Source organism: Macrotis lagotis, chromosome 4, assembly GCF_037893015.1.
Source record: "Macrotis lagotis isolate mMagLag1 chromosome 4, bilby.v1.9.chrom.fasta, whole genome shotgun sequence".
Classification (NCBI taxonomy): domain Eukaryota; kingdom Metazoa; phylum Chordata; class Mammalia; order Peramelemorphia; family Peramelidae; genus Macrotis; species Macrotis lagotis.
Window position 1 is genome coordinate 256,503,610 of NC_133661.1, and position 12,526 is coordinate 256,516,135.

The following is a 12,526-nucleotide window of genomic DNA, read 5'->3' on the forward strand; positions in this document are numbered from 1 at the left end:
CATGTGGCATCACTGCACTTTACATTATAGAGTCAAATTTTCAATGATAAAACAGACTTTTTAAAAAACAACAATAGTATCATCAGTACATTTTCTCATGGCTTGCATTTTTAATTGGCCCATGGGGTTCAAGGAGGAGCATCATGGACCAGCAGATGTTGAGAACATTACCCTTGAGAACAACTGCCTTAGGTGAACTAGGATGAGCAATGTGGTTACAAGAGCAAAGCTCACTAAGACAAGATTTAATTTCACATTTGCTGCAGACTGTGATAAGAAGAAAATTGCTGCCAGGAAAGAGATTTGAGACAGGCTCAGGATTTCTCATCTGGCTCCTACCATGCCCTACCCATTCAAACTCCCTGCCTTTAGCAATAAAAAGCTCATGTTACTCCTAATAATTATCTATTTCATTTCTGAAAGAGAAGACAGGAGTGAGAGAGATAATTCCAGACATGGGAGAAATCCTGAATACATGGGACATTCCCTCAAATCAATCCACCCCGCAATGTGCTACCATGCATTTGTTCCTACAGTACCTTAAAATTCTTCTTTAGTTGTTTTATGTGTCAACACTGTATTTCTAGATTTTTCTATTCCTTTGAATCTTCCATGGTACCTTGGACAGTGCCTAGAGATGCAGTCAGGCTCCAAATCTCTACCATGCTTGAACATGGTAATGGCTCAATAGTTATTGTAATGGAATTTAGAATTGCAATTATTTAGATTTTTTTTTCCTCTAGACCTACTATTTCACCAACAGAGGTGAAATTCTCTTTTTGTTTTGTTTTGTTTTTTAGATTTTTTCAAGGCAATGGGGTTAAGTGGCTTGCCCAAGGCCACACAGCTAGGTAATTATTAAGTGTCTGAGACCGGATTTGAACCCAGGTACTCCTGACTCCAAGGCCGGTGCTCTATGCACTGTGCCACCTAGCTGCCCCCTGAAATTCTCTTTAAAGTAATTGAGGACCCCTATCCATGAGCTTTTATTTATATGAGATCTATCAATATATAATCATACAGTTTTGACCTCAAGATCCCCTAAAAGGACTTTAGGGACTCCCAAACTCACAGTTTGTGAACTACTGATATAGGGAACTTGTATGTGGAAACTGTAACTAACATGAAGATCAGCAACTAATCTGCAATTTAGAAAGTTCCCTAAATCACTGAGAGATTAAGTGAGTTGCCCAAAGTCACACAGCTCATGAATTTCAGAAGCAGGGATTGATCTCAGGGATTGATCATTATTCTCTCTACTATTCTCTTCTTGTTCATTTTTTAGTATCATGTCTCCCTTTGGGAGTTCCATGAAACCTGAGGATATCTTCTCAGAATAATGTCCTTAAATACATGAGATTACAAAAGAAATCAATACTATGGAAATAAAATTATCAAAATATATTTTTTTAAAAAACAGATTCATAAATCCCAACTTAACCCTGCTCTATGTCATGCTGAATCTGACCATATAGTTTAACCCCATTTACTTTTATTATGGGAGTTTGGCATATATCTAGACTATGCAAGGTTGGTGATACCATTTTGTCGGGGATGGGGGGAGTCCTAAACATGTGCCAAAATCCCATTACAATTTCATAAATGAAGTCCAGAGAGAAGTAGTGACTCAGACACAGTCACACAGTTGCTGGCAGAGCAACTTGGCAAGACCAAGATCTCCTGATTTCCCTTCTAGGTTAGGAATCAAGAGAATGAATGCACTCAAGGTCCCCACTGAAGCTTACCTCTGCCAGGGCATCTGAGAAGTGGTTGCAGTTCTTGTGCATGAGGTGGTAGGCATTGCCTTTGTACTCTTTCCCCAGCTCCTCCAAGATCTTGTCCACATCTTCTTCTGTGAAGTCAGTGGTGCCCAGGGCTATGGCTTCTCTGTGGCAGGAAATACTAAGGTGAGAGAAGGCCTCCACCTGTGTATAGTCAACCCCTTATGGACAGTAGGGACAACCCCATTGACCAAAAGGCCTGAGAGAAGCAAGATGGGAAAATGGAGCTTGATTCACCAAAAGAGTTCTACTGTCATTCTACTTATTTAGCAGACCAAATTCTAAAATCTTAAATGTACATCCCCCAACTTGGAAAGCTATGGATCCTCCAATATGTGTGAACACATACACACACACACACACACACAAACACACATACACATACATACACACATAAACACAAAACACTGGTTCTGAGGGAAGACAATAGAAGCAGCTGTGCTCTTTTATGATTTCTCTCACCCCCTTCTCCAACATTATGAAAGTGACTATAGGGGAGAAACAGGTTCTTGCCGTTGGAGGAAGGAGAAGCAGAGTATTTAAAAACCAATCAATAAATATTTATCTGAAATATAAAAAATAGATTCAGGGATGGTAAATATTGATTAGTACCCACTGGAGTCCCAACTTCCTCTTTAACTAGACATGTGACCTTGGTTGGATACAACCTCTCTAAGTCTCAGTTTCCTCCTCTATAAAGTGCAAATAATATTAAATAATATAGATTTGCTACTTGATACTCTATATGAATATATATGAATTAAATAAGATCATATTTACAAAATAAGTTTTATTGTAAAATGCTATGCAAGCTTAAGTAGTAGTTTGTGACCCTGGGTGATATGACTATGTTCTTGTGAGGCTGAAGAGGTTTGGCAAATGTGAGACAGAACTTGGGAATCAAAGCAATACATTTGGGACTTGTGAGAGAAGAATGGCCACAGTAAGAATACAAAAGAGAACCAATCTCATATTTGTCCTGAGCGGGGATGGGCAATGAGAATAGAGACTGGAACTAGGGTTTTGACCTGGTTCCTTGTCCATCCTCCTAGGATCTACCAGTATGGAACTAGCAACAATGAGAGGCCATAAAACATTATTATTTCTAGCATAACATATTTGAATTTTGGACATCTAAGCTCCTCCTATTTTCCATTTCAGAAGAATACCTTGGAGACCCTGAATGACTTTGGACATTGAATGGCATCATGTAAAGCATACACAATCACTCTTCTACTTTAAGGACATGGGTCAAGTCTTCTTCTCTCCTTCCTTTCTTTTCATACACTAATTATATGGCATTGAACACTTCCCCTGACACCCCCAAGTCACCAGTTTGCCACCTCAGCATTCTCTGAATAATGTTTATAATCTTCTCCATTGAAGAAGTCCCCTGAGATAGACCCTTGAGTTTAAGTCATTTGAGGGAGGGAACTAACAGTTCAAACAAGGAACTTCCTGGAAAAGATGTCTAGGAAAGGAGTTGAGGAAGGACTGGGGGAGAAAAGGGCCCTTACTTGAATTTAAAGGTTTCTCCCAGCTCCACTGCACTTCCAGGTGTAATCTCAAAGATCCCACTGAAAGGATAAGGATGGCCACCATAGGCAAACTCTAGACAAGGGAGGAAAAGATCATGAGGTCAGGTAAATCAGAGAAGAGACCTCAGAGAAAACGACCATTAAGTTCCTCTTGACTCATATTGACATGATAGTAGCCTCTTCTTTTACCTCTGGGACCTTCCTATTCTATCTCTCTCCCCAATAATCTTCTGCCCCTCACAACCTTCCCAACCTCCTATCTCCATCAATATTCTTCTTCTTCATTCCAATATTGGCTGAGCTGTATCCAAAGTTGAACCCAGGCCCTACTTAGTATCCATTTCAGAGAAGACAATGGATATTTTCAATGAGAACGAGATATGAAGGTTTTTGAATACAGAGATTCTTACTATTCCTAGAAGGAGGGGAGGCCCATCTACACTATAAAGGTAATTCTAGTTCCTTGGATATTTCTTCAGGCAGACCCTACTCTCTCACAGAGGTTTTCCTTCCCAGAACACACCTCTCTATTACCAGGAATAGCCTAAATCATGAATAATTCTGAATCCAAAACTTGGGTCTAACTCAAAGTTTTCCCCTAACATGTAGGAAGTTCACCATGAATAGGAATCCATCTACCTATCCCCCAAATGTGTTCAAATGAAGAACAAGAGGCAGTGTATATTACTGGTTTCCCAGTTTTGCCACTTTCTACTGATATGAACTCATACAAATCATTAAACCTCTTTTGACCTCATAAGAAATGATACCACAATGGAAACAGAACATCTCAAAGTATGATTCGACTACTAAAACATGAGCATTCCTTCATTTCAAATGTGTAGGGATCATATAAATTTGAGGTATTACATACCAGAGCTTCAGTGTGCAGCTTACTCTTTTTCACTCCTTTTAACAAACCACAACTGATTCGGTGGCCTAATATAAGAGACTAGTTCTTTTAGTCACATATATCAAGTTAAAGATTTTCTTGCAATATAGAAATGTGTTATTGTTCAGTTATGTCTGACTCTACATGACCTATGGATGTTATACATAGAGTTTTCTTGGCAAAGATGCTAGAGAGATTTGTCATTTCCTTCTCCATTTTACATGTGAGGAACTGAGGCAAATAAGGGGTAAGTGACTTGCCTAGGGTCACACAGCTAGTAAGTGTCTGGATTTGAACTCGGATCTTTCCAACTCCAGGCCCAGTGTTCTATTTGCTTTACTACCTGGCTGCCCTTTGGTATAATTTTACTAAATTATATTTCCTTATTTGTAAAAGACACTTTTATTTAAAAACAAATAATACAATTATACACCCAATTAAACAAATGATGTGACCAAATCAGCTTGCAACTATTCTCCTTAACAACTCTTAGATTTTAAAACTTGATTTAGTCAGACCACAGATTTTGAATTCTTGTGACTATCATTTTTAATGAGGTTTTTATTTCCATTCTGTTCAAAAAACTATAATAATTTCTAAAAAGAAATTACATTGGATTTTTTTGCAAGAAGATTATAAGTCTGTAAAATGAGGAAGCTAGGGATATACTCAATAAGCATTAAAGTCTCTACCACTTCTAAATCTATCATCCTATAATCTGCCTAGAGGTCTCTAAGGGGTCTGCTCTTTGAATACTTTTCCAGAATGCTGTGGTGGTCTGAGTCACTGCACCATCTACCTAGAAGTTTGGCATCATGAAAACTTTGGGGTCATTGTCTCATTCTGGCTAGGAGACATACTTGCATCTGACCACAGTCTACAAAAATGAGCCTATTCAAGAACTCCCCATGCTGCTTCCCTGTCCACCATCCCCATCAGTTTCATTTCTCAGGTTAAAAGTTGCCAAGAGTATTTTAGATTTTATTAACTTCTTCTAGTCCTTATCTTCTGCATTTCCCAATAACCTGTGTGTTAACTCACAACTTTGTCATACCTTCTCCTCATGGGATTAGACCTAAAATTCCACATGGAAAAACCCAAAATTAAAGCAATACCACCCCACCTCACCCCACCCCCAGTAAACTGTTTAGAGGGTTCTACCTCGTCCGTAAATCTCGATGCCTGAATGGAACACACCAATCCCCAGAGTGGAGGTGTACTCATTGATCCAATACTGTAGGAAGAAGAAAAGAGCATTAGAAGTGCAGTCCCAATCCCAGGAAAGCTCTTGTTTCACAGTTCTTGAGCCCATTCCAGAAAAAATTCCAGCCCATAGATGGCCAAAGTCCTAAGTAGAGCTCTCGGCCAAGGATAGGCAGTCATATACAGAGTCAGATTAAAGTAACTGGAGCGATCTAAAGCATTTAGGAATTATAGAATTTTTCATATCAATAATCAATACATTAACACTGTGTCACTTCAGAAGATAAGTCAGACAAAGGAGCACTGGAATGAGAGTTGAGAAATTTGACTATGTCCAGTTTAGGCACTATCTAGATGTATGAATTTAGCCAAATTATTTTACTTCCTAAATTCACATCTTATTGATTTGTAAAATAAGAAAATGTCAGAAGTCTTTTTCAATTCTTAAATCCTGGAACCTATCCTATTAAATAAATTATTTTAAAATATATATTCATTATGAACTTAACTTGCTTCATTATCACTAGCTCACCTATTCCGACCTAATTCTCATCTCCCACCCTAAAATAAAAGCCCTAATCAAGTTAAACAAATTCACTAATGTGTTCTTATTCTTATATATTTATATCAAATCCCTATATACATTGCATAGCAGACCTTTATCAAAGAAATTTACTATAAAGATTTTTTTTGGTTGACTGTTTCTCTGCTCATTATAATTATATTGATTCTTGCAAAATCCTTTCAATTTCATAGAACCAAAAAACACTTTGTTTTAACAGGCATGATTACTCACAGCTTTTCTTTTCAACATAGCTGTTCACACTGGAGAACACAGTTTTTAAAAGGAAGTAGCTCCCATCCCTTACAGGATTAAAGTGTTTTATCAATTAGTAAACAGAAAAAAAAAATTTTAAACACTATTACATGGAAAAGGGGTCAGGATGTGTTTCTGACTAATCATGCCACTATGGGGATTTAAGGTAATGAGACCAAGTTGAGTTGCATCCAACCAACATTTTATCCTTGCTGAATATCACTTTCAGGCTATTGTTGAATAAACTTAATTTGTTAAAAATATATGATATAAAAAATATATATATATGATGGAAAAGTGTCTATTTTATTCTAATTCCTAGCCTGAACCACCAGAATCACATGGCCCTAAACATTTGGAATAGCAAATAAAAGTGATATGAAATGATCTTGTGACTCGTGGGGAAGGAGAAGAGTACCTCCATCTGATTGGTGGCCTAATATAAGAGATTGGTACTTTTAGCCACATATATCAAGTTCTCTCCATGGGATCAAGAAGGGGCCATCAAACTGGAAATTGAGGGGATGCCCATCAATTGGGAAATGACTGAACGAACTATGGTAAATGCATGTAATGGAATACTATTCTGCTATAAGAAATAGAGAGCAGGCAGAGTTCAGAAAACTGGAGAGACTTATGTGAATTAATGCCAAGTGAAGTGTGCAAGATCAGGAGAACATTGTTCATAGTAACAGCAACAATATAAGGAAAATCAACTATAATTGACTCAGCAATACAATGATCTAAGACAATTCCAAAAGACACATAATAGAAAATCCTATTCACATCCAAAGAAAGAACTATGGGGTATGATTGCAGATCATAGCATATTTTTTCACTTTTCTTGTGAATTTTTGGGTTTTTGTGGTTTTCCCCTTTTGTTCTGTTTCTTCTTTCACAACATGGAAAATGTTTACACGATGGCGCATGTTTAACCAATCTAATGATTGCTTGTCACCTTGGGGATGGGGGAGGAAAAAAAACTTGAAACTCAAAATTTTATAAAAAAAATGAATGTTGAAAACTATCTTTACATGTTTTTGAAAAAAAAATTTACCCAGATAGATAATTGAGAGATGATAGATTAGATAGAGGTATAGCTAGATAAAAAACAATACAGTTGGATTAGCCCCCAAGTTTCCAAGGAAGTTGACAGAGAGGAAAAAAAAGATATTCTTTGGCATTCATTCCTGCCTTGTTAATGACCCTAGAAAAAATGAATTGCCAGCTTTAAGGAAACCAAAAGCAAATTGGCAGCAATTGGAAATGAATGTGAAAGGGCACTTATTTGTTCTTTAAGATCTGTACCTTAGGGGCAGCTAGGTGGCTCAGTGGATAAAGCACCAGCCCTGGAGTCAGGAATACCTGGGTTCAAATACGGTCTCAGACACTTAATAATTACCTAGCTGAGTGGCCTTGGGCAAGCCACTTAATCCCATTTGCCTTGTAAAAAAAAAACTAAAAAAAAAGATCTGTACCTTAAAGTCAGAAAAACAGTTTCATGTACTTAGTAATAGCACAAGTAAAAGTTCTGAAACTCTTGGGGACAGAGACTGACTTATGGGCAATTAAGTTTAGTCTCTAAACTGGAAGTCTCATTTAAAAAATGTAAACCATTAAATTAAAAAGCTTTTGCACAGATAAAACCACTGTAACCAAGATCAAAAGAAAACTAGTAAATTGGGAAACAATCTTTACAACTAATGATTCTGACAAAGGACTCATTTCTAAAATATACAGAGAACTGAGTCATATTTTTAAAACAAAAAGCCATTCCCCAATTGACAAATGGTCAAAGGATATGCAAAGGCAATTTACAGATGAGGAGATCAAAGCAATTCATAGCCATATGAAAAAATGCTATAAATCATTAATTATTAGAGAAATGCAAATTAAGCTTCTCTGAGGTACCACCTCACACCTCTCAGATTGGCCAATATGACCAGAAAGGATAATGATCATTGTTGGAAGGGTTGTGGGAAATCTGGGACACTATTACACTGTTGGTGGAGCTGTGAACTCATCCAACCCTTCTGGAGAGCTATTTGGAACTATGCCCAAAGGGCAACAAAAATGTGCATACCCTTTGATCCAGCAATACCACTACTGGGTCTATATCCTAAAGAGATGAAGAAAAGGGGTAAAAACATTACTTGTACAAAGATATTTACAGCAGCCCTGTTTGTGGTGGCAAAGAATTGGAAATCAAGTAAATGTCCTTCAATTGGGGAATGGCTTAGCAAACTGTGGTATATGTATGTCATGGAACACTATTGTTCTGTTAGAAACCAGGAGGGACAGGATTTCAGGGAAGCCTGGAGGGATTTGCATGAACTGATGCTGAGTGAGATGAGCAGAACCAGAACACTAACAGCAACATGGGAGTGATGATCAACCTTGAAGGACTCGCTCATTCCATCAGTGCAATAATAGGGAGCAATTTTGGGCTGTCTGCAAAGGAGAGTGCCATCTGTATCCAGTTAAGGAGCTGTGGAGTTTGAACAAAGTTCAAGGACTATTCCCTTTAATTTAGAAAAAAACAGGTATCTTATTGTCTGATCTTGTTACCTCTTAGACTTCTCTTCTCTAAGGATATGATTTCTCTCTCATCACACCCAATTTGCATCAAGGTACAACATGGAAACAAAGTAAAGACTGACAGATTGCTTTCCATGGGGAGGGGGGAGTAAGATTGGGGGGAAATTGTAAAACTCAAATAATAACTTTAATAAAAATAAATAAATAAGTGAATGAATGAATTAAATGAATTAATAAATAAATAAATAAAAATGTTAACCAGTCTTAATGGGAGATAGTAGGAGTGAGAGTGAGGAGAAAAAAAAGGAACCTTCCCAAATAGTGAGGAAATATCGCGCTCATCTTATCACCTCTCCTAGAAGGGCTACTTCCAAATTGAGGGGGCATGTGGTCTCTGACTAATAACTACTTAGGAAGACTGGATTATGTTTAGGCAAACTTCTGATGAGTTGTGATGAGGTCCTGGTCCAATTGGGGTGATGCATAGCTCCTCTCAGCTTCCAGTTACACTGATTTGGGGAATCTCACAGAGGATTTGCATTTGCAAAGTTAGTTAAATAATTAGTAGCCTCAGATGGAAATTGAACTCTCTCTCCATTTTCAGATGGCTAAGATGGAGAGTTTCACATACTTGCCTAGCAAAGGTGAACTCCCTTTACAATGAACTCCACTGGGGCACTGTCAAGGGAAGGGGTAAAATTTTGAAAAAAGACTGGTGAACTAGCTATACATTGGTATGATCTGTCATTGTCAGGAACAGTTAGTGGTATATTCACACACACACACACACACACACACTAATGAAATTTGAACACATCAGCACAGAAACTATCAATGTAAAAAAAAAAAACCTGAGGCTCTGGGATGGATCTTTATTCCCTGACACATCAGCAACCCTCAATAATCTTTTCCTCACATGCTATAGTTCAGGTTTCCCTGTCTCTCTCTGTGTGTCTCTGTCTCTCTATTTGTCTATCTCTGTTTCTCTGTCTCTTTATCTCTCCAAGTCTCTCTCTCTGTCTCTCTCTGCCTGGTTCTCTGCCTATCTCTGTCATCATCCGTCTCTCTCTCTCTGTCTCTGCCTGTGTGTTTGTGTGTGTGTGTGTGTGTGTGTGTGTGTGTGTGTGTGTGTCTGTATGTGTCTGTGTCTATGTGTCTGTCTCTCTCTGTATGGTTGAGTCCAAGGACTCTCAAACTTGCCCAAGTACTCATAGCCTGGTTCCCTAAACTCTAGACACTAGAATTATTTTTTTAGGTTTTTGCAAGGCAAATGGGGTTAAGTGGCTTGCCCAAGGCCACACAGCTAGGTAATCATTAAGTGTCTGAGACCGGATTTGAACCCAGGTACTCCTGACTCCAAGGCCGGTGCTCTATCCACCATGCCACCTAGCCGCCCCGACACTAGAATTATTTTAAGAAACATACCCTTTGTTGATGATCAACCTTAAGGGACTTGCTCATTCCCTCAGTGTAATAATCAGGGACAATTTTAGGCTTTCTGTGACTGGAGAATACCATCTGTATCCAAAGAAAGAACCGTGGAGTTTCAACAAAATCCAAAGACTATTACCTTCAAGTTAAAAAAAAAAAAGTTGTCTTATGTACTCCATAGTTTTGCTATCTCTTATAATTTATTTTTTCCTCAAGGATATGATTTCTCTCACAACACAATCAATTTGATCAGTGTATAGCATGGAAACAATGTAAAGACTATCTGACTGCCTTCTGTGGTGAGGGGGTGGTAGGAGGGAAGGGAAATTGGAGGAAAAATTGTAAAATTCAAAACAGTACAAAAAATAAGAAGTAGAAACTACTACTGTATATAATTGGAAAATAATAAAATATTGATATTTTTTAAAATACACCCTTTCCCTATCCTGGAGTCTTAAGATTTCCCTTTCCTGAGACCATGAGTTATAAGAGCATTTATAACTGCAGTGGCTCCTTCTGAGGTCTCTCCATGACTGAGTCAAGGGACCAAACAACTAGCATCTATTAAATACTTACTTTACCTAGAACTCTCTCTCCTCATTTCTGTCTCTTGGCTTTCTTCAAGTCTCAGCTAAATCCTACATTCTACTGGATGTCTCCCAATCCTCCTTAATTCTATTGCCTTCCCTCTGTTGATTATCTTCAATCTGTGCTGTATAGAGCTTGTTTGAATGAAGTTGTTTTTACTTTGTCTCCTTTCTCAGACTGTGAACTAACTCCTTGAGAAAAGGAACTGTCTTTTTCTTTATAACCTCAATGTATCCTTAGCATAGCTCCTGGAACATAGTTGGCAATTAATAAGTGTTTATCAACTAATTGTCAAATAGAAAAACTCATAACTCCACCATTGTGCCAGATGTCAATACCGATTGAACTGAGTTGTCTTCATTGGGACAGATTGACAGTTGTGGAGAGGACTACTACTCTAAGTCTGAGATTTCAGCTCTCTCTAGATCAAGTATTATTAACCTTGAAATCACCCATAAAACAGAAGTAGATAGTAGAATTAGAAACAAAAATCCAAAAACACCTTTACAAGAGACATACTTGAAAATAGAAAGTTTTATCACTGAAGTTAAAGAAAAAAGGGCAGGGATAGCAGTATTATCTCAGACAAAGCAAAAGCCAAAATAGATCTAATCAAAAGAGATAATCAGGGAAACTATATTTTGCTAAAAGTTACTGGGACAATGAAGTAATATCAAAAAATTTTATAGCAAGTTTCTCTGATAAAGTCTTCACTTCTCAAATATGTAGAAAATTGAGTCAAATTTATAAAAATAAGAGCCATTTTTCAATTGATGAGTGGCCTAAAGGAGAATAGGCATTTTTTCAGAAAAAGAAATCAAAACTATCTATAGTCATAACAAAAAATGCCCTAAATCATTAGTAATTAGAAAAATACCTCACACTTATCAGATTAATTTATATGACAGAAAAGGAAAAATGACATATTTGGGAGAGGATGTGGTAAAATATAGACTCTATAGCACCCTTGGTAGAATTGTATACTGGTCCACCCAATTCTAGAGAACAATTTTTACTGTGTCCAAAGGGTTATAAAACTGTGAATATTCTTTTACCCAGCAACTAGGTCTTTATACTAAAAAGATCAAAGGAAATGGAAAAACTCTATACGAAGTTTTATTATAGTTTCTCTTTTTTTTTTTGAGATAATCAGGATTAAGTACCTTGCCCAGGGTCACACACCTAGCAAATGTAAGAAGTCCTTCTGCCTGAGACTAAAGAAAGACCAATTTTAAAGATTACATGAGGCTCTCACCAGTCTTGGATTGGTAAAGAGGTTACAAATCCAGGCTCCACAGTTTAGAAAAGAGGTAGATGGGGAGAGGAAAATGAGAAAGCAGATTAATGTTGCCTGAATTAAGTTGGCTGAGATATCTACAAGTACAACAGATTTACCAAGTTCAATTAAAAGCAGCAAATCCTGCCTAATCAAGTGACAAATGTGGAGGGGGGTGGAGTGTGACAGATGGACCAGTTCCCCCACAGAGCTTCAAGGTGTTCACCTGCTCCAACATTGACCCAGAAGCAGACTTTCCACAGGGGAGGCTTGTAGCAGAAGAGAAGCATGGGGAGTACCAAGAGGTCTTGCCAGCTGGCAGATTCAGGAAACTGAAGGAGGTCCTGGGCAGGGAGTCTGGAAACCAGGCAGGTGTGGGCCCAGGCTCACTTGCCCCTCCTTGCTCTCATCGTCCCCAGGCAGGACATCAAAGCAAAGCCAAGCAAAAGGAACACTCAGATG

At 37.9% G+C, this 12,526-nt stretch overlaps 1 protein-coding gene across 6 annotated transcripts in view; it reads right to left on the minus strand.

Annotated features, from left to right (window-relative positions):
• The window catches only part of LOC141522410 (deubiquitinase DESI2-like), a 91,797-nt gene that overhangs the window by 13,406 nt on the left and 65,865 nt on the right, over positions 1–12,526 (minus strand). For all 6 annotated transcript variants that reach the window (XM_074235842.1, XM_074235841.1, XM_074235844.1 and 3 more), the window contains exons 2-4: positions 5,373–5,445; positions 3,299–3,392; positions 1,746–1,887 (exon numbers count right to left, since the gene is read on the minus strand). In XM_074235842.1, coding sequence (XP_074091943.1) covers positions 1,746–1,887; positions 3,299–3,392; positions 5,373–5,445 — 309 coding nt within the window. The remainder of the gene's footprint in view (positions 1–1,745; positions 1,888–3,298; positions 3,393–5,372; positions 5,446–12,526) is intronic.